This window comes from Crinia signifera, chromosome 1, assembly GCF_055691185.1.
Source record: "Crinia signifera chromosome 1, ASM5569118v1, whole genome shotgun sequence".
Lineage (NCBI taxonomy): Eukaryota > Metazoa > Chordata > Amphibia > Anura > Myobatrachidae > Crinia > Crinia signifera.
This window is the reverse complement of record NC_139217.1, coordinates 300,719,266-300,743,072: the sequence shown is the minus strand read 5'-3', so window position 1 is coordinate 300,743,072 and position 23,807 is coordinate 300,719,266. Positions and strand designations below refer to the sequence as shown.

General features: G+C 45.4%; 1 protein-coding gene across 1 annotated transcript in view; it reads left to right on the top strand.

The window, feature by feature from the left end:
• LOC146077489 (cytochrome P450 2J5-like) overlaps positions 1 to 7,119 on the top strand; it is a 38,666-nt gene extending 31,547 nt beyond the window's left edge. The window contains exon 9 of the mRNA XM_083186041.1: positions 6,241 to 7,119. Within this exon, the coding sequence (XP_083042167.1) occupies positions 6,241 to 6,362 (122 nt within the window). The 3' untranslated portion in view covers positions 6,363 to 7,119. The remainder of the gene's footprint in view (positions 1 to 6,240) is intronic.
• The last annotated feature ends 16,688 nt before the right edge of the window (positions 7,120 to 23,807 follow it).

Below are 23,807 nucleotides of genomic sequence, written 5' to 3'. Positions count from 1 at the left end.
TTTTGTGCCTCATTGGTGGATTATGTAAGCCACTGTGGTGGCGTTGCCTGACTTGCATCAGATCCTGTGACAGCTGGAGTGCGTTGAAGACTGCTCTCAGCTCCAGGATGTTTATTGACAATCTGGATTCCTCCTGGGACCATCTTCCTTGCAAGGATCTGGATTCTACTACAGCTCCCCAACCCCACAGACTTGTGTCTGTGATGAGGAACAACCACTGTGAAATCCAAAAGGGTCTTCCCAACTGTAGGTGAGTCTCGTTGAGCCACCACCTCAGTGACGACTGGACCTCCGAGGTGAGCCGCATTGTCTGGGAGCGAATGGACTGAGGATGTCCATCCCACCTGGCTAGGATCAGTCTCTAGTGGATGGGAATAAAATTGTGCCCACTTGTCGAATGTGGACACCAACAGACCTAGTATTTGCATGGCTTGGTGTAACGTGACTCTCTGAAGGCGAAGGAAGTTACAAATTTTTGCCTGCAGCTGCTGGCCCTTTTTCCCTGATAGATGCTGGGGGTTCAGTAGGACCTCTAGCATCTGTCACCATAAAAAAGGCTACCACCAGGGTTCATTTTACCATGGCTGGAGGGTTCATCTGCCCCCAACCATTGATTAGCTGGCACATCTATGAGCAGGTGGCCGGCATTGAGAAGCAATTATAAAAATACAATACATCCCTGCTTGAGCCATGCATTGGGGCCCCATTATTGGGGCCAGGGACAGATTTCTAATTTTACCCCCTATTGCTGAGCCAGTAAGTAACCACAGACCTCTTCACTCTCATTCCACCACACCCCCTTTTAGCTGTATTCAACCATCACCCCTCCACCTTAGCACCACCCCAAAGTATTCCCACACATTCTTCAGTGCTCGCCCCAGCACCTTTGCTATCATATCCCTCAGCACTCTCCCATGCAGCGCAAGCAGTCTAATCTGCTTCCTTTTTGTCAGGTCTCCCGTACTTGTAGCCATTTGTTACTTGATGGAGGCTTCCCCATCCTGTGCATACGCTGAGAGACGGAGGGGGAAATTTACTAAGATGTGTATTCTACTTCACATGTGATGTTGCTATGGCGAACCAATCAGATCCTGTCTACTATCTTCTAGAGGGTGCAAAATAAATAAGAAGTAGATTCTGATTGGTTGTCCAAAGCAACATCACATGTGAAGTAGAATACACATCTTAGTAAATTTCCCCCGGAGAATCTTCAGAGAGTCTGAGATACATGTAGCTGGCTGCACATTGAGAGCAGCCGGTTAGCAGCCGCAGCAGCGGTCATGTATCCTGCTGCCAGAGATCAGCTGGGACTGTGTTGCCTAGTTACGTCACTCCTGGCGCAGGCTGCCGAAACACATATTGCAGAATTCAGCGCTGGGGGCTGTGACGTCTATCACTGAGGGGAGCAGTACAGCGGATCGGATTGCTAATCGGGATCCCATCAGTGGCTGTTGGCCCTTTCAGAAAGTGCGGCCAGGGGTTACTGACCCCCAGAGGCCCTATCCCCTCCACTTCACTCCTCCCCATACCCCCCCTCCCCTCCCTTAATCCAGCTCTGAGCCCATGCGTTATATGGCCCTGATATATAGTGTATACAGTATAATATATATTTGTATTATAATATTAATTTGAGACTTTAGGACCCCTAGTTTTAAGTACCCCAGGCCCTCCCGAGTCTTATGCGGGGTACACACCAGGACGACAAGGGTACGATCCCATCAATCTAGATCCAATTCCGACTGATTGGATATAGATTGTATGTTGTTTGGGCCATTTCCTGTCCTGTTCCGATCCCGATCGAATGTGCGGCCCCGCGGGTCGGTCGGTCGTTATTCAGATCCTACCTGCTGCAGATAGGATCTGAAAACGAACATACAACCGGGTGCGGCTCGTGTTTGGTTTGGAACCCGGATGCACATCGTGAGCGGGTTGTGCGCTCCGCATGATCGTGAGAGGGTCTGACAAGACACTGGCGACCCGCTCACGATGTGCATTGTGAGCGGGTCGTCCTGGTGTGTACAGGGCATTAATCCTGCTCTGGGAGGTATTCAGTATATAGGTTATTTAGGTTTCACTACTTGCTGAACAGTTTCAATGTAGAAACTCGGTATACACTTTAATTACTCATTAGCCCGAAACAGTGTTGACCCTGTTGTAATTGAGTTCTGATATGTTGCAGATTTTAGTCGCACATGCAAACTCATGCAATTTACAATTTGCCCATCAGGTGGCACTGCATTTCCACAATAAAATTACTTTTGCATTCTGTACAACAGGTTAATGGATCCTCAGCCCTTATTATTCTCTTAAACATTTAAATGCATATTATTTAATGTTTTTATGTTGCGCTCTTTATCTACTAATTTATTAATATAATGTTTATTCTTTATTATTGTCATTTCAAAATTCAAATATTTGAAAAATAGCTTAGCTAGAAGTAAAACAAATACACAACTGGCATATGGTGCATAGGAATGTAATGGGATGGCTTATTAACTGCAGCACAATCAGCACCTTCCACTAGTCCTTTTCTGCCTGATTTGTGAGCTCATTATGAGCAGTGTCCTTTGCTTTGGGTTTTGCACTTGAGGAAAGACTAAATAAAATATTTTTTAAGTGTGAGAAATGTACTGTAAAATCGTGGCAATTTATTAATACTGTGTAATAAATAATAAGAACATGAATAGTGATGTTGAAATTACAAAACAAATTACCTGTATAGAAGAGCACATGTACATTTTTTGTGTGGGACAATTGGCTAGATTCAGCCCTGATTGCAGGGCTGCGAATTTGCAGCCCTGGAGATCATCAGGGGACCGCACATGCGCACGGTGCGGTCACAGGCTCTGCACGCCTGTTATGGTGTGATTGACAGCAGGTGGCTTTTTGGGGGCATGCCGCCGGCATTTTCCAAGCTTTCCCTGGACATTGGGAGGGAGGGCCACTAGCATCAGCAGCGGCCTCCTTGTCATCACGGCCATCACAGCGCCAAGCAAGTCCTCCATAAAAACCTATGGGCGTTGCTTTTGCAATTGAAAACATAGGACCACAGCAGAGTCCACAACTCAAGGGAGACGCTTGACCCCGTGTCGGGCTCCTGATTTCGGAGAAATGACCGCCGGAATCCCGACTGTCGGAGGGTTATACCATATCAGTATTAGGGGGGGTATTCAATTAAGACAGGTTTTTTTTACAGCTAATAAACACACTTTAGTATTTAATTGCTGACAGTTTTGGTTGGTTTTTAGTCTTTTTTCGCTATGCAATGTAGGATGCAATTTAGACGAAAATACGTGGATCTGTGAGTAATTTGCTGTTCCACCTGTTTTTCGACAGTGCCAGATTTTTTGACTTGTCAAAAAAATTGATTGATAGAATTCAGAAGTTCAGTTTTTTTGACTAGTCAAAAAAATGCGCTTAATTGAATACCCCCCTTACTGAATTTATTCACAAGGGAAACAAAATTATTATTCTATAGAAAGTGCTGAAAATGCTACTCCCAGCTAGGTATCACATGTCCTAATTAATAGCTACAATTGTAACCATCCACATTAATTGTATGCATTGGGGCAATATCTATTTACCTTTTATTATATATATATATATTTTTTACAAATGTTTTGCATATGCCTTTTTTAAACTGGCTGCTAATAAAAAAAATGTTGTCTAATGAATTTTGTGAATGCTGCTTGAAACAATTCCTATGCTGCAAATCCTTCAATGTGTTCTCCTAATTAGTAATATGCTCCTGTATCCGGTTAAAATGAATGTGTATCATTTTGGTAAGTGATACTCATTTGAACAAACACCCCCTGTGCTGCTGTGGTGTGTAACTAATGGAGTGCTAAACACTTATGGTGGCCACACACGCACCGATTACAGTGCTATGCGTTTTTAGCAGTACAATGGTTCTATACAATTTTTCGGCCAGATTTAAGCATGACCCGATGCGATGGTTATTTAGCCGTTTGCGATGCGATGCTGTGCTGTGCTGTGCGATTTAAGCACATTTTTCACCTGACTTTTCTGAACTTTTTTTTGGCTGAAGTTGACAAGTTTGAACCCATCAATAAAGTTGTTGATAACAATTTGAATGTATAAAAAAAGTGATCAGAGTTTATTTATAGGCCAAAACTGACAGACTTCAATTCCTTTGCGCAGTGATTTTGTTGGTGATTTGGGCTATTCCCAGAAATTTGTTATGGATGAATTCCAGTATCAGGCGCAACTACTATATGCTCAGGGCATCGCAGTTATGCAAATGGCCCATCATCATCATACAGGTGACCGAAAGGAACGTAGTTGCTGGACAAAAGAATGGCTCCTGAAACGAGATAGCATGTCCCATACCTCCCTCCTTCAGGAATTGCAAGAGTCAAATCCTGATGATTACCGCAACTATTTGCGCATGAACGACCACACGTTTCAAGAACTACTCTTAATGGTCACGCCCTTGATTGTGAAAAAGGATACAATCATGCGTAAAGCAATTTCACCGCACGATAGGCTAGTAGCGACTTTACGCTACCTAGCCACAGGTAGATCGTTTGAGGACCTCAAATTTTCCACCAGAATATCAGCGCAAGCTTTAGGCCAGATCATTCCAGAGACGTGTGAAGCCATATATTCTGTGTTAAAGAAGAAGTGTTTCCAGGTAATATTTTGCTTTCACTTTAAAAATGTAAGAATAGCCTTTACTCTGATCGGTGTGGATATATACTCATGCGTTGGGCTGGCCGATGTTTTGTGTCTGCGCATATGCAGAGGCGTCTCTGCGCATGTGAGAGCAGGGCATATGGGTAAATGCCGCATGACCTGTGAACACTCCGAACAGGGACTGTCGAGGTGCGTGAAGGGCTATTTGTGCGAATTACCATATGCATACGCCCCCCATTTCATGGCCCTTCCCATGCAAACGCTGGTCGTACGTATGGTTATGCAGTCGTGACGCACGTGTAGGGGGCGGACATCTGACATTGCTGGATGTCAGCTGCCCGGCCAGATCCCTGCTTTAGCATGGAAACATGTCCGTGTGCTTGCGCTACTTGGTGGAGCAATTGCTCCTGCATTCCATGGTCTGTGACCATCGAATGATGGGGGAGGTTCCCTTAGATGGAGGAGGCGTATTGCGTGTCAAATACACGTGCGGACCATTCCGCCACCTTCTTACCGCATACGGACGGAGTTGGCGATCCGTATGGAAGGCGGGGTTTTGCGCACACGGTCCGGCCTGCATAATCGCCTGTGTCCGCACCGATCAGAATCAGGGGCAATATGTAATGCAAGTAAATCCTTTTCATTTCCCCCTTGCTTTTCATAACATACTGATTGTCATTTGGTAGATCTCACCATTTCAGCAATACCACACCGAGGGACACACTTATCAATAAGCTGCGATGTTCTGCCCCTAACATTGGTGGCCATGCCATTTGCAGGGTCTTTAACACCTAAATGTATCAAGGCAAGTGGCCAGTGGCAGCATGTGTGTGAAAAGTTGCATACATGGATCCGCAGCTTCCAGCAAAGTTCAAGCATTACACTCCCCTAGACACTACCCCATTTTCCACAGCCCACTGAAAATGTTTGATGCTAATCATGTGCACAGAGGGAGCAGAAAGTACTATGTGTTGATAGGTCCACCTGTGTACATAGCTAGCTGCGCCTGTTGGGGTCCTTTATGCTGGGAGTTCATAGCTGCTGAATCAGATGACAGTGATCTGATGTGTCCAGGGTCCAGATAGTGAGGAACACGGATTTTGATGATTTCAGGCCGCCACTGTGGCGCCATTAATCTCAATACATACCGGACCCCGGAGGCAGGTGCTCCCCGCTCCCCATACACACCAGGTCTGGCCTTTTCCCCCTCCACACACATGTGGTTCTTTGGCCATGATAATCTCGGCCAAAAGACTGTCGACCTAGGTGTGCTGCAAAATTGTAACATATCGGTTTGTGGCTGGGACAGGATTGTCACTGTAGACTACCGGGATCTTTTTCACTGGAGATCTGTTTTGCCATTACATGCAATGCATTTTTATACTCACATCAATGTCTGCCTCTATCTTTCTCTCTCTCTGTCACTCTCTCTCTCACACTCAAAACACATCAATTCTTGTATACATACATACATACCTACCTGCATACATACATGCCCTTGCATACGTATACACTATATATTTGCATGTCTAATTTTGAAAACGATTTTAAATATTCACTAATATTAAATTTCTCTACATCTAGTTTCCCAGAAATTCGGACCAATGGTTGCAATTGGCTCAAGGATTCGACGACAGATGGCAATTTCCAAACTGTGGCGGTGCCATAGATGGAAAGCATATTCGAATCAGGCCACCAGCAAATAGCGGCTCCTTGTTCTACAACTACAAAGGCTACTTCAGCACCGTTATGATGGCAATTGCCAATGCAAATTATGAATTTATTTATGTTTCAGTTGGTGCTAATGGTCGCTCCTCAGATGGTGGCACATTTAAGGCAACCAAATTCTACCAAAGGTTGCAAGACAGTACACTTCATTTGCCTACTGCAAATGAATGCAAGTTTGGACTTAATTTTGTCTTTGTGGCCGACGAGGCCTTTGCCCTCGAGAATCATTTACTGAAGCCCTATCCTCAACGTTCGCTGGATCATGACAGAAGAATCTTCAATTACCGGCTGTCAAGAGCACGCCGGGTAATTGAGAATACCTTTGGGATTCTTTGTAGCAGATTCAGAGTGTTCCATACCACTATTGATATGACCCCATGCAAAATTGACAAGGTAGTTCTTGCAGCCTGTTCCCTTCATAATTTCTTACGTCAAAGTTCACCAACTACAGTCAGACCATGTACACCATATGTCTCTGATACAACATGTGAAAGTATTGAGACTTGCCCCCTTGACAACTTTCATGTCACAACCTCTGCACAGGGATCCAGCACATCTGCAAGAAATGTACGAGAGGAGTATTTGCAATATTTCAATGGGATTGGAAGTGTACCATGGCAGGAACTAAGCATTTCGTGAAATACATATTCCTCAAGGCTACATTATTTTTGACCAAATTGTTCTTTTCAATTTGCAGTGTTCATGAAATAAAAACCCACCCATCACTTACAAACACCTTACCAGTGTGTAATTTTTTTGAGCCATATATGTCATAGTTTGTCACTACATTACTACTGTACGTAAAGGTCATGTGTGCACCAATTCTAGAAATTTCATTTTTACCATCCTTGAGGCAAATTGTGTCACATAGGCCCTTATTGTGATCGGTGCGGATAATCCCGCTTGCATACGGTTCGCCGATGTTTATCTTCTGCGCATGTGCAGAGGTCACTCTGCGCATGTGCAGGCGCTTGCGCCGCAACGATTCTCGATACGCCGCACAGGTGGCGTGAGGGGCTACTTATCCTCATTACCCTATGCATACGCCCCGCGTTTCATGGGCCTTCCCATGGAAACGCGGGGCGTACGCATGGTAATGAGGCTGTGACGCGTGGCTACAGGGCAGACATATGACATCGCCGGATGTTAGCTGCCGGCCCCCATACAAGAGTTCACACAGACAAGTGTCGGTGTGGTCTTGTGTTGCGGGATCTGGTGGAGCGTGCGGCCCTGCATTCGATGGTCGGCGACCATCGAATGGAGGGGCTTCTCCCACCATGGAGGAGGCGTATCCCCGTCCACATTCATGCGGGCCGCCACATATCCGCATACGGACGGAGGTGGCGATCCGTATGGAAGGCAGGGATTCGCCAAGACGGACATCACCGCATATTACTGATCGGGCCGCACCGATGAGAATAAGGGCCATCGATTTTTCATTTTCAAAAGTTTCAAACCATTATGTTAATAGGTCAATACCTTGCTAAATTAGACTCATATCCCGTGACAAAACAATGGTTTTTGGAAACAAAAACCGTAATTCCACCTTTCAAGCTTAGTTTTCTACCAAAATTGACTTATATTAATATACAGTGTTTGGTTAATATGCAAAACAACAATGTATGGCTTGGAGCAATATCTATACATTTGCAAGGAAAAAAACAGCACACGGTATTTAAATTTTGAAAACTTTACTGCATTCGGCAGATTCTGTCATCTGGACACGGTTCATTAAGAAAAATGAGGCATACAACTGCCTCGGAGGAACCATTAACATAATAAAGAGAAAAGGAATCAAGCACATATCAGCAATTATGAACATGCAAGGCACGAAACAGTGCTGCAGACTATACATTTGTACGGAAGAAAAATGCAAAAATGGGAGACAGAAGTGGGAAAAGGAGCAAATCAGGCACACAAATCACAACGATCAGGAGCACAGAACCAATAACATCTCCAATAACCAAAACTATGGACAAACAACATCATGAGTTTATTATCGAACAGACACCAATTTGAACAGCACGAACCTTTTTTTAAGTACCAACAATTAACGCATGCCAAAATCGAAGCCAAATTAAATCAATTTATTTAATAATACGCATCATCATCTGGGGGGAGGGATGGATTGTTCAACATAGTCCTGAACAAACCGCCAGACAATGCGCTCGGTTGAGAGGTGGAAGATGATTGGGTGGATGGCCCGGGCGCTTCAAAAGAAGTATGGGGATGCGGAGGTAGACCCGGCGCATTGACAAAGGGGTGGTGATATGGATAAGGGGCCGGTGGGGGCTGTGGCTGGTGCCGCATAGCTGATGGCGTTATGTCACACTCATCATATAGGGTGTTATCTGATGCGCGTATCATACCGACATGAACTATGCGTTTGAAGATGCGATACTGTTCTGGACGCATCTTCCTGCACTCACTAGCCATATGGTTTGCAAACATTTGAATATCATCCGGGGGCTTATTTAGAACTTCCTCCGCGCGCTTAAAAAAAGGTAGCGCACAGGATGCAGCCAAACAGGTCCCCTGTGGCGGTTGCTTCCTCCTCTGTTTTTTTGGAGGAGCAACAGTTGGCGACTCATCCACAAGTCCCTCTGCTTCTGGCTCGACCTGAGCCGTTGCATCCTGCTCCGAGAAAACGTCCTATGGATAATAAGAAAGAAAGAAGACATTAAAATACATTACATAAGCCATTTGAAAACCAAAGATGAATCAAAAACTTACTATGTCACCACTCTCCGGATCTTCAACGGGAACGACTTCCGGAGAGTCATCATCCATAGGCGTTTCCTGTGCTGTTCTTCGTGGTGGCTGTTCGATGATAAACTTCATGATATCGTAGTACCATAGTTTTGGCTTGTAGATATCATCGGTTCCTGCTCCTGATCGCTGCGATTCAAGCACCTGATTGTGCTCCTTTACCACTACTGTCCTCATATTAGCAATTTTCTTCCGCACAAACTTCAAGTCTGCCTCGCTGTTCCGTACCTTGCAGTAATCAATTAGCTTCTGATATGCTCTATTCCTTTTCTCTTTATTATGGTAATCTTTATTCGTTGTCCTCCAGAGACAGTCGTTCTGCTCATAGATCTCAATGAACCGTGTCCAGTAGTTGGTGCTCATTGTAGCTGGAAAATCTGCAGGAACACAGTCCAAAAAAATACACTTGTTAAAGAACTTGATTACAAAAATATGAACTCACCACACCCTGGCAAAAATCATAAACTTTCCATTGTGAAATCCTTTGCATAAACGTCATTTGGAAAATGTTACGTCGTAATGACAGATACATTACTCATTTAAACAGACAATTACATATACTTATGCAGTGGCCATTGCTATTTTGAGAATTTAAGATCGAGTAGTTAGCGAAGCCGGAGTACTGATGTCTTATTGCATATTACTCTGTGTCACTAAGCAAGCATTATTATTCACATCAGAATGTGATTGTCATGAAGGATAATTTCCTCAACTATAATGAATGCTGGCTACCTTCTACATTTGTGCTTTGTGGATGCTTTCCATGATAAAAAAACAATAACAGCTTAAGTTCCTGCCTTTACTCGGGAGATACACCCTGACCTAATTGATGGTGTGCAATGGTCCATTGTCATGAATTGGGACATATTGCAACTGTGCTAGGTAGGCTAGGCGGGAGCAAAGCATCATCCTCATCAAACGCCTGTTCCCTCATTGACACCCTGTACCTGGGAGTTTGCCCTTGGCTGTGATGAGAAGCTGCAATCTTGCTGAGTATTTCCCCTAACTATGCCACCCATAATTGGCAAAATTACAAAAATGATTAATTGCATTGCTGGCAGAATTACATTATTACTTATGTTTAAGTCAGTTAAATAGGGACAATAATAAAAACATGTTTGAAACGACGCACCCCAAAATGTGTATACCCATAATTCCCAATAAGCAGAACAACTCTACCTCACTAACCCACCTTGGTGCAATTACACATACCTTTCTGCCTGTGCAGACCTTGACTGGCAAGATGCTATGCAAATGTTCCGCGTTGCCTCACAGATTTCAGCAACTGGAAAAGAAAGAGGCAACATTGTCATGTGAGGAACAGACATAGGCAAAGGCAAAAATACACAAATAAAAGAAACATCGATGCGGGAATAATAGTAGTGATTAGACAAATAACTTTGTTAAATATTGCAGAAACCAATCAATTTGTCCAAAGAGTACAAACCCCCGACATAACTCATCAGTCCAGGCTACCGACTGATCCAGAGCTCCCTTTGCATAACCTAGCAACATGCATTGTTTACTACACAGCGACTGCACAATATGGCATGTGAAAACCATGTGAGATGCACTTGCAGCTACCCAGTACAAATCAACCCCCCCAACATGGTGCTGTTAACATACCTTTCGGACTTTCTGGACCCTGATTGAACAGATGTTCAGAGATAGTCCAACGTGGCGTCAATGCTTTCAACAACTGGAAAAGAAAGAGGCAACATTGTCATGTGAGGAACAGACATAGGCAAAGGCAAAAATACACAAATAAAAGAAACATCGATGCGGGAATAATAGTAGTGATTAGACAAATAACTTTGTTAAATATTGCAGAAACCAATCAATTTGTCCAAAGAGTACAAACCCCCGACATAACTCATCAGTCCAGGCTACCGACTGATCCAGAGCTCCCTTTGCATAACCTAGCAACATGCATTGTTTACTACACAGCGACTGCACAATATGGCATGTGAAAACCATGTGAGATGCACTTGCAGCTACCCAGTACAAATCAACCCCCCCAACATGGTGCTGTTAACATACCTTTCGGACTTTCTGGACCCTGATTGAACAGATGTTCAGAGATAGTCCAACGTGGCGTCAATGCTTTCAACAACTGGAAAAGAAAGAGGCAACATTGTCATGTGAGGAACAGACATAGGCAAAGGCAAAAATACACAAATAAAAGAAACATCGATGCGGGAATAATAGTAGTGATTAGACAAATAACTTTGTTAAATATTGCAGAAACCAATCAATTTGTCCAAAGAGTACAAACCCCCGACATAACTCATCAGTCCAGGCTACCGACTGATCCAGAGCTCCCTTTGCATAACCTAGCAACATGCATTGTTTACTACACAGCGACTGCACAATATGGCATGTGAAAACCATGTGAGATGCACTTGCAGCTACCCAGTACAAATCAACCCCCCCAACATGGTGCTGTTAACATACCTTTCGGACTTTCTGGACCCTGATTGAACAGATGTTCAGAGATAGTCCAACGTGGCGTCAATGCTTTCAACAACTGGAAAAGAAAGAGGCAACATTGTCATGTGAGGAACAGACATAGGCAAAGTTTTTCACAAAATATACTGACATATCCATTTTCTGCATTGCCCTCCCCTAAAATAGAGAGACCCAGGTGGTCTTGTGTGGCGTAAATATAGTAATGTACAATTGTGGTTGCACACAGTAAGGAACAGGGCCCTCTCTCTGCTGATGTGGTTTTGCACAATCCTTCTATTGGAATAGCATCACTGGTTTGTGTTGCAACCATCTTTGAAATCACTATTTTACATGCTTAAGCTCATTTCTTCATCTTCATATGGGCAGGTGCAAAATAACAGGTGTAGCACCATATTAAATAACCATATGGCTTCCAAATGAAGTAATGCTGCCTCAACTCAATATTAATTTTGTTACGCAAACATCTGTCCACTAACTGTGATTCTACAAGTCCACTTTTAGTCCACATTCCCTCCCTGGCATTACAGTGTTGGCATGTTGTGCACAGGCCATTACAGCGTGTGACATTATGTGTAATTGGCATTATGGTGTTTGCATTATGTGTGACAGACAATATAGGCCCTTATTCTACTTCGTGCGGTACGGCCCGCGTGCGGCCGTACCGCCGATGTTTTTACACTGCACATGCACAGAGGTCAATCTGCGCATGTGCAGCCCCCTTCGCCGCAGACGTATTTCGTCCGCCGCAAAGGGGGCGTATAGGGGCGAGAGGGGCTTCATGCCCTCATTTCCCTATGTGTACGCCCCGCGTTTCATGGGCGTTCCCATGCAAACGCGGGGCGTATGCATGGTAATGAGGGCATGACGCCACTCATGGGGGCGGAAAGCTGACGTCGCCGGATGTCAGCTTTCAGCCCCCATACAAGCTACCACACGGACGATTGTCCGTGTGGTCTCAGCTTGCGGGAGCTGCCGCGGCGTGCGGACCTGCCTTCGATGGTCGACGACCATCGAATGCAGGGGGCAGCTCCCACCATGGTGGAGGCGTAGCCTCCACCATTTTTATGCGGATCGCCAGCCGTCCGTGTACGGACGGCCGTGGCGATCCGTAGGGTGGGCGGGGATTGGTTTGTGCGGCCGGAGCCCCGTGTGCGGCTCTGGCCGCACCAACCAGAATAAGGGCCATAGTTTTGACATTATGTGTAATGGCCATTATAGTGAACTATAAAGGAGAGAGCTGCTGCAGCAGCCCTGCTCCATTTTGTTTTCCCTGCCCGCCCCTGCATTAATACCCTGCTGTGGCAGGGGGTCCACTGCCCCCTGCCACTTCTTGACTGGGGTCCCCCGCTGTGCTTTTTTTTTTTTGCGGCCACCTATACAGATGTATAATGGAGAGAGCTGCTGCAGCAGCCCTGCTCCATTTTGTTTTCCCTGCCCGCCCCTGCATTAATACCCTGCTGTGGCAGGGGGTCCACTGCCCCCTGCCACTTCTTGACTGGGGTCCCCCGCTGTGCTTTTTTTTTTTTGCGGCCACCTATACAGATGTATAATGGAGAGAGCTGCTGCAGCAGCCCTGCTCCATTTTGTTTTCCCTGCCCGCCCCTGCATTAATACCCTGCTGTGGCAGGGGGTCCACTGCCCCCTGCCACTTCTTGACTGGGGTCCCCCGCTGTGCTTTTTTTTTTTTGCGGCCACCTATACAGATGTATAATGGAGAGAGCTGCTGCAGCAGCCCTGCTCCATTTTGTTTTCCCTGCCCGCCCCTGCATTAATACCCTGCTGTGGCAGGGGGTCCACTGCCCCCTGCCACTTCTTGACTGGGGTCCCCCGCTGTGCTTTTTTTTTTTTGCGGCCACCTATACAGATGTATAATGGAGAGAGCTGCTGCAGCAGCCCTGCTCCATTTTGTTTTCCCTGCCCGCCCCTGCATTAATACCCTGCTGTGGCAGGGGGTCCACTGCCCCCTGCCACTTCTTGACTGGGGTCCCCCGCTGTGCTTTTTTTTTTTTGCGGCCACCTATACAGATGTATAATGGAGAGAGCTGCTGCAGCAGCCCTGCTCCATTTTGTTTTCCCTGCCCGCCCCTGCATTAATACCCTGCTGTGGCAGGGGGTCCACTGCCCCCTGCCACTTCTTGACTGGGGTCCCCCGCTGTGCTATTTTTTTTTTGCGGCCACCTATACAGATGTATAATGGAGAGAGCTGCTGCAGCAGCCCTGCTCCATTTTGTTTTCCCTGCCCGCCCCTGCATTAATACCCTGTTGTGGCAGGGGGTCCACTGCCCCCTGCCACTTCTTGACTGGGGTCCCCCGCTGTGCTTTCTTTTTTTTGCGGCCACCTGTAAATTAAATAAGTTATGCACTACTTACCTTGTACGCAGTCCCGTCGCGCCGCTCCGCTGCTAGGTGTGGTGTCCCCACGTGACTGGCCGTCTCTCGCGCGAAAGCAGGAAGGGACTGAGCGGAGGGGAGGGTTTGTAAAAAAAAGAAAAAAAAAAACCATCGTATAGCATCGTATAGCATCGGCTCGCATGCCTGTATAATGCTGAGCCCGATGCTGTGCGATAATGTCCTAAAAAGTAGCTGCGGCACATACTTTTTAGGACATCTAAAATCGAGCAACGTGAACGCGCATAGTACAGCATCGCGTCGCACACGCCGCGCTACTCCAACACTAAAATCGTACGCACGATGCGTTTTGTACTTTAAAAGTACAAAACGCATTCTAAAATCGATGCGTGTGTGGGCTGCATTAGGACTGTTTTAGAACTTAGAAACTACACTTGTTGCTAATCCATCATGTTCTTACTGCTAATTACCACAGCAGGGGCACAAGAAAAAGCTCCTGTTACTTCCCAAAAACAAAATCACTTGGGAACCAAGGACACCTAGTAATACAAGTGATGTCAGTGGAATCACATGCTCATACAGGGACTGAGGTGAAATTATACCCCTATAATCCTGTATGGCACACCCAAGTATGGCCGATGCAGGCATGCACATTTCAATAGCATCTACTGTACACTTACAATGCAAGAGGCGGAACAGGGCTGTATTGGGGTGTTTTTATGTAAGCAGGCCAGGGATAGCCTGCACACACCACTGCATGCTATGCAGACATGAGCACTGAGTAAAAGTGAAGCCACATCTTTTGCACCAATACTATTCATGTGCAGGTGCAGCCACTGCTAATGACTAGGAGCAAACCATAGGTACACAAAATGCGGTTGCGTCTTGAGATGCGTACTCCTGTACTGTGGCAAATATACTAATTTTATCCATGAACACTTTTTTGGCCAATGTATATACTTCTGCATCAGGCCCAGGGTGTGTCTGCATGTTAACATTCTTATTGTTACAGGTTGAGTATCCCGTATCTGAGTATCCGTTATCCGAATTATTCCGAAAACCATACATTTTTTGCTAAAAACTCACTGGGGACATTTGTAACAGCACTACTGGTGACATGATATGTAACTGGCACTATATATGTGCAAGACAATGATTGCTTGGCATTCAAATTCAATATCTGAGATAGTACACAAATTTTGTTTCATGTTTCATGTTTTGAACAAATAAAATATATTTGTGTGTATTTTATGTGGTAATAAAATATATTTGTGTGTATTTTATGTGTTTATACAGCATACATGCAAGATACTTCAAAATACATAATTGAAATATTAAAATATTCCGAAATACGGAATAATCCGTTATCCAAAATTCTCCTGGTCCCGAGCATTTTGGATACGGGATACTCAACCTGTATTACTATTGTTATTACATATGTCTGAATCACTGTTCTTCACCTGGACCTATGGTGTATAGGTACGGGATATAACAGAAAAGATTGCAAAACCAAAAAAGAATTGAGTTTCTGCGCTAATTGATATTTTCAAAGCACCATGGATGAATGCACTCACACAAACACTTATAAATAAATATAAATAATAATAAATATAAATAATATAAATAATAATAATAATAATAATATATTTATTTATAAATGTATATTAAATGTTATCTAGGTGGCCACCTATAATATGATATATAATATAAACAGATATTTATATATATAATCTAAGCAGAAAAAAATAATATACAAACATTCAAATATTATAAAAACATAGATGCATTAGAATTTGAGCCTTGAATTGTATATTTATATTGATAGCACCCGGTCTCTTAATCCAGCAACAATATAGTTTGTCTCCATATATCGTATTAAATATCAACAATATATAGGAATATTTTCCACAGTGAAGATTTAGTTCAATTGCCAAATCAACAGCCCCTGTGGTGCCAATATGCGGTGTGTTATTGTTAACCCCTTCCCGACATTTGACGTACATTTACGTCATGGTCGGGATGTACTTCCCGACACATGACATAAATGTACGTCATGACTTCAAAGTGTCACCGCGTCTAGAGACGCGGTGACAGAGGGATGATGTCTGCTGTCCCTGACAGCAGACATCTTCCCTCATTGCCCAGGGGGGGCAGCGATGCCCCCCGCCATGGGTGATCGCTGCGATTGGCTCTTCAAACGTGAACAGCCAAAAGCAGCGTTTACTGTGTGATGTGTAAAATTTAGACTCTGCTGCCCCCTAGTGTCCAAAAAAAATAAAAGAAAGTTGAAATAATGATGTAATAATAAAGTTTAGATATGGTCTATGTTAGTTATTAACTATTTTGAGTGGTATGATTATTTGTCTCACAAGCAGAAAATTTTACATTTTGCAAATAGCAAAATGTTCAATTTTTTTACGACATTTTGGTATTTTTCACAAAAAAAAAAAACGGTATCGACCAAAATTTACCACTAATTTAAAGTACAATGTGTCACGAGAAAACAATCTCAAAATCACTGGGATAAGTAAAAGCAAAAAAAAGTTATCCCCACTTAAGTGATACATGTCAGATTTGAAAAAAAGGGCTCTGTCAGGAAGGCAAAAACATGCTGCGTTGGTAAGGGGTTATAGTACTTTTCACCAGGACAATAAAAAAATATTTTGGATAAATTGTAGTATACGCACGGAAAGTGCATCTCTCACCTGCGCTCCCGTGCGTGTTATGCTATAGCCTGTGAGAAGGTTAATGCCTTGTCCCTCCAGTGGGCTATGCAGGGTGATGTTGTCAGGTGGTAGGGGCTGGCGTGTCTCTCACACCGCCAGAGACGATGTTGGCAAGGCGCAGCTGGCATGTCCCAGTCCCATGCTGCTGAGGCGGTGTTGGCAGGGAACCACTGATGTATCTCTCACCTGCGCCGTCAGATGATGGGGGCTGGCGTGTCTCTCACTCACGCCGCCGGAGACAATGCTGGCAAGGCAGGAATAGTGTGTCCCAGTCCCACGCTGCTGAAGGCGGTGTTGGCAGGGAACTGCTGATGTGTCTCTCACCTGCGCCGCCTCTCACCTATCCCGTTGTGCTCCCGCTCACACTGGAGTCCTCTGCAGACTTTCACAGATGTGATGTGGTGCGATTTTATGACACATAAAAGTGCGATTTTTGCCGCCGGTCATGTGCGAGTTTAGGGCCAACCGGAGTGTGAATTACAACACTGCCTCCGCATACCAAATAACCCCCTAACCTATTGGCCCACCTAAGTCCCCAACATTATGCATCACACCCCCTATATAAAGGGGCACAGGCACCATTTTAACCTTTGAAAGGGAGTAAGGAGTATGGAGAGGCGAGGAGAGGAGGTATGCTTGGTAGAGGATGGATGGCAGTAAGTGGTGGTGGCATAGGGAGCAGTGGCCCACTGACAGGCAGCAGCAGCGCCAGAGGAGCCAGGGGGAGAGGCAGCAGAGGAATGCTGACACCCAGCACATTGAGAGGGAGAGGCAGCAGTGTGGCAGGCAGCATGACCACAGCAAGGCCAGGCCCAGGCCGGACCCCAGAGGAGATGCCACAGCAGGAGGAGGTGGAGGACCCTCTTGCATCCCCATCCCATCCACTAACCCAGGAACTCTTCACCACACAGACAGAGGAGGAGGGCCACATCTCAGATGTCGACTGGCCTGAGGTGGAGGAAGATGGAGGTGAGGAGGAGGGGGAGACTGCCCTGGAGGAGGAGGGGGACATGGCCATAGAGGAGCTGGAGGAGGAGGGAGAAACTGGTTGCACCCAAAGTGGCCGGAAGTTGCGCTTTTCCCATGAAGAAAATGCTGCATTAGTGAGGGCCATTATCCCTATATATGACCGGCTGCTGGAGAAACATAATAATAGAACAACTGCACAGCGCAAGAGGGTCATGTGGAACTCCATTACAGAGGCAGTCAAGGCAGTCAGCACTCATAAACTCATCATCAGAAATGTCAAGAAACGTTTTAACGACATTAAAAGGCAGTTGAAGACCAAAATGGCCACTGAGCTGAAAGGATACCCGGACTGGAGGAGGAAGCCCCAAATGTGTCACATACACCTACTATGAGAAAAAGTTAAAGCGGATCATCCCACCAGAGGTCCTTCCTGGGCTCCATGTGGCGTATACAGGTAGGCCACCAACGCCACCCAGAACTGGTAAGTGTGCCCACATTTCATCAACAACATACATTGCAATGTTTTATAACTGTAATGCTCTCTTCTAATGTTAGCATAACAATAGTGCTGCTGTGGAACTACATATCCCAGCAAGGTTATTATAGATAAATGTCATAGTTACATAGTTACATAGTAGGTAAGGCTGAAAAAACACTTGCGTCCATCTAGTTCAACCTGGTATAGATATCCATTGCTGATTTGGTAGGTTCTGATATTTTACAGACAAATTATATTTCTTATTTGTACCCATGGATGTTTTTCTCCAGTAAATGTTTGTCCAACTTTGCCTTTAACGCATTTAATGAGCCAGCCGTTACCACCTCTCTGGGAAGAGAGTTCTAGAGTTTGACTGTTCTGACCGTAAAGAAATTCTTTCTACTAGCTGAATGAAATTTTTTTTCTTCTAATCTATACTCATACCCTCGTGTCCTAGATTCCTTTCTAGTAGAAAAGAGGGTGTGTGACAGTTCCTTATATTGGCCCTTGATATACTTGTACGTGTTGAGCATGTCCCCCCTTAAACGTCTCTTTTCCAATGTAAATAGTCCCAAATTGCTTAATCTCTCCCCGTAGTTTAAATTCTCCATTCCCCTAATAAGCTTTGTTGCTCGCCTTTGGACTTTTTCTAATTATATGATGTCCTTTTTATAGTGTGGGGCCCAGAACTGCACTCCGTACTCGAGGTGAGGTCTCACCAATGCTTTATACAGTGGCATAATTACCCTTGAGTCCCTAGTTTCCATTCCCCTCTTAATACATGCCAGAATTTTGTTGGCCTTTTTTGTAGCTACATTACAATGGGCACTACATCCCAGTTTGCTGTCTATTTGGACTCCTAGATCCTTTTCAAGTATGGAATTACCCAGTTCCTCTCCGCTAAGGTTGTAACTTGCACACTGGTTGTGTCTCCCAAGGTGCATAACCTTACATTTATCTACATTGAACCTCATCTTCCATTTTTTTGCCCACTCATCTAGAATTGCAAGATCATTTTGAAGCATGGTGACATCTTCTGTTGATTTGATGACTTTGCTAAGTCATGCTCATAGAAAGAATTTGTTGATTATGCTGGGCCATGTAGTTCCACACCTGCTGGTTTTGGAGAAATGTATAGCAGTTTTTGTTACAGGTTAACATGGCTGTGGCCCCAAACATAGGTGTAATGTTGGTATAGCTGAAACGCCTACATACAGCAGATTTGCTGGCAGTTTTCAAGCAAAATCAATATTTATTATATCAGTCAATCATTTTTTTAAATATAAATGGCAAAATAATCAAATAAATGGTACTTGTGTATTATCACGGCGCCCAAGTTTCTTACGTACGATTTTCCTATGTAATTTATTCACTGCTCTCTTAGCCCCAGGGAATCGCATAGCATCGCATAGCATCGCATTGCATTGCATTGCATCGCACCTGTACAATGCCATTAGGTGTACAATGCCATTAGGTATACAATAATGACATAAAATGAGGTTTTAGGCACCCACCCACTATCCACGCCACCCCAAAGCGTGGTGAGTGCAGCGGAACACGTCCTCCGACCTTTTCATACCCCTACTATCCACGTCGGCGTGGTGTTGATTTTATATAGTGTGGCGAGTGCAGCGAGCCACCTAGCCCCGAAGAGTGGCGAGCGCAACGAGCCCCGCAAGGGGACACGGATTACTTTACATGTATTCTGCGTCCCCTCATGGGACTAGCTGCTCTCGCCATGCTTCGGGCTCGATGGCTCGCTGCGCTCGCCACACTATATAAATTCAACTCCACGCCGACGTGGATAGTAGGGGTATGAAACGGTCGGAGGACGCATTCCACCACCCCTTGCGGGGCTCGCTGCGCTCGCCGCACTTCGCAGTGGCGTGGAAAGTGGGGGGGAGTGCCTAAAACCTCATTGTATGTATTGTCATTATTGTACACCCTATACAATATAAATAAAAGAGCACTGAATAAATTGCATAGGAAAATCGCATCGCATCGGCACTTACAATAGCCCATGAGGTGCGATGCAATTTTCCTACGAAGAATCGCCCACTAAGCAAATAGCTTGCAGCAATGGTACATGTTAGGATAAAGTACACATGTAATTACCTGAGAATTAGCGCCTGATGATCTCACTACGCATCAGATTCCCCCTCTGTGTACCCCTCACTACCGTAGGTGTGGTAGTTTCTGCTTCCTGCACGACTGCTGCATTGTCATTCTCAACATAAGAAGGTTGTACAGGTTTATGTTGTGTAACATGCAGCAAACCTGGACAATCATCACTACTTTTGCTGGGTGGTAAAGCAGTATACCTGATAATCTGTCCAAACTCCTGAAACGATTTTTCAGCACCCCAAAGGTGCGTTCCACAACATTGCGAGTGGCAAGGTGTGATTCGTTATAGTGGTGCTGTGCAGGGCCTTCTGGGGATTGCAGAGGTGTCATGAGCCACGGAAGACACCCATATCCTGCATCACCTTCACAGAAAAGATGAGGTCAGTGCAGTATATGGTAACGTATGTGCATTGGGGTAACATGAGTAATTGGGACAACAGCAATATGCATTAAAAACTCTTAAAGGAGAGGGACTGCTTCCACCTATATATTGCACATATCATAGGGGAGTACACACAGTGGCGTAACTATAAATTTTGCTCCCCCAAAATTTGTGGCGCCCCCCCGGACTCTCCAGCGTGTTTCCCCAGCGTGTGACGTGATGACATCACATGCATAACGTAGAAGCTGAAGCAGGATAGAAGAAGAGAGACCCTTGGCTCCGACACATCCCAGGCCGCCCCAGCATGTCCATCCTGTACACAGTAGCCAATAGCCGGCTCTGTGTACAGTCAATTGAATCAGTGGAGGATCATGGGTCATCTCTGCCATGGCCGCACCCGCGCTGTGGCTGACTCGCCTCCGGTGCTCAGCGGCAGGCAGCAGCATGTCAGTGCGTCGAGCGGGTGCCGGCGCCCCCAAGAACCCACTGTGGCTTGCTCCCCCAAGCGGCAGCTGGGGCTGCCTTACAGTAGTTACGCCACTGAGTACACAGTACAGTGCCATTTTAGTTGTAAAACCACATGCACATTAGTACAAGGAACACTTACTGCTGGTAATTACTGGTTGTAACAACAGGCATAGGCATATTTTAGCCACAATTAATGCATATTGTAATGGTAATGAAGATTTAATGTAGTTGTGGGTATATTTTAAAGACTATAGGGACACTCCACAGGAGTAAAATAATTTCTTAGTTTATAAAGTTACACATTTTAACACTAACAATAAAGGGGAAACATTTGTATATGTTAAAATGTCCTTACCAAATAGCCAGCCCTCTGGCATTTGTTGGTCCTGGAATCGGTCCCAGAGGGCTGAGTGCCGCAGAATATAGGCGTCATGTCAGTTCTCCGGGTAGCCTGCAACCACACTTAGAATTTTGAGGTTAGCATCACAAACCACCTGCATGTTCAGGGAGTGACGCCCACGCCTATTGACGTAGACGTGTCCCCTCACGTGCGGTGCCCGAAGCCCAATGTGTGTGCAATCTAAAGCTCCCAGCACGTTTGGAAAGGCTGAGAGCCTATAGAAAGCCACCTTAAGGTCCTGCCACTCATACTCAGAACGTGGTAATCTGATGTATGTGCGCCACAACTTCTTGAAAGCAAGTAACACTTGAGTTAAATGCTTAGAGAAAGTGGCTTGTGAGACCCCCAATGACCATGAGCTCACAGACTGAGTGGAGCCTGTGGCCAAGAAGTTGAGGGCACACATTAATTTCTGCAGCCCAGACACTGCATAGTTGGCACCCCCGTAAGGGTCCAAATCATCTCTCACCTGCAGTGGCGTAACAATTAAATCGGCGCCCCCCTGCCAAAAATCGGCGCCCCCCGTAGGGTAAACAAACCTGTAACCCGTCCCCCCTGCCCCCCATGCCCCCGTGCGGCCATTACCTCTGAGTCCTGCCGCCAGTGCTCCTGTCTGCGCAGGTCCCGGTTCTCCCGGCTACTGCTGCTTATGAGAAGTGACACTCAGAAAATGGCTGCCCCCATACAGCAGACCATTTTTAAGGTTGCTAGAGGAGGCAGCAGGACCCACACAGACAGGAGTGACGGCAGCAGGGGCAGAAGGCAGTGGTGTAACTATAGTCCCACAGCCCCCCCTGCGCCCGCACCCTCTCAGCGCCTCCCCGCTACCGCGGGAGTTGTGGGACTAGAGTTACGCCACTGCTCACCTGCTCATATAAGTCCAACAGGTTAATGCGGTTCAGCCTAAACATCACCACACCCTGTTGATCAGAGAGGGAGTCCAGGTACAGCCTAGCACGATACCTACATGAAGTAGTCGGGGTACCTGGATCTGGCGTGCAGCTTCCTCCCTCCTCCTGTCCAGGACCTCCAAACACTCAAAATCATGAACAGCCAACTCCACACCACTCTGCACAATCTCCATCTCTCAAACCCTCACAGGTGTCCTTAATGATGTTGGGGTATATGTAGGGGAGTTTATGATTTAAAATGAGGACACCTGTGAGAAAATTAACCATTTGTGCACTTGACCAAAGTTGCTTCTGGGCCAATGCGCCCATCAGAACCTGGTCTGAAAAAAGTGTGATTTTTAGACACCTCAAAAGTGCGAATTCCGTTTGCGCATGCCATTAAATAAGCGATTTGTATACTTTTCTATACGAAAACATCTGGATGCGATAAAAATGCTAATTTTTACCGGCAAGTGAGAAAGTGTGAGTTATCGCACAAAAAGTGTGATTTACGGGATTTAGCACACCCTATTAAATTGGCGATTTCAGCAAAAAATGTGATGATGCCATTTTGTTGCCTAATTATCGCAAAAATGCAAAATCGCATCCTATTGAATATCACCCTTAGTCTGTACGAAGTAAGGTCCAGCAATTACCAGTGTTCTCCCAGGTGTTGGGAAAAAGAAGCTTTCGCTTGGATGGGTGGAAGTGATTTTTAAGGTTAAAATTCCAGGGTGCTACTGACTGGGTATCCTCTATTTTTTCTGTTTATAGCATGGGTCCTCAAACTGCGGCCCTCCAGATGTTGTGAAACTACAAATCCCAGCATGCCTTGCCACCGTTTTGCTAAAAGGGAGTGTTAAAACTGTGGCAAGGCATGCTGGGATTTGTAGTTTCACAACATCTGGAGGGCCGCAGTTTGAGGACCCATGGTTTATAGTATAGGTGGCCACTTAGATAACATTTAATATACATTTATAAATAAATATATTATATTATTATTATTATTTAAAGTGTTTGTGTGAGTGCATTCATCCATGGCGCTTTGAAAATATCAAATAACGCAGAAACTCAATTATTTTTTGGTTTTGCACCCCTGTAATTATACAGCAGACAGGGCAGCAATTGAATTATATGGCAAACAGGGCAGGCAGCACCAATGTAATAATATGGCAGACAGGGAAGCACCCCTGTAATTATACAGCAGAAAGGGCCAGTGACGGCTCCTGCTATAGGACTGCAGCCCCTCCAGTTAAAAATCACAACACCAGAGACACAGACAGACAGCACCAGAGCTCCAATGCTTCCCCCCACAGCCCCCCCCCCCCCCCCCTTCCCCTACCTTAGCTCTGTTGCTGGCTGTCAGTGTCTCTGACACACTGGTAACCTCGTCTCACCA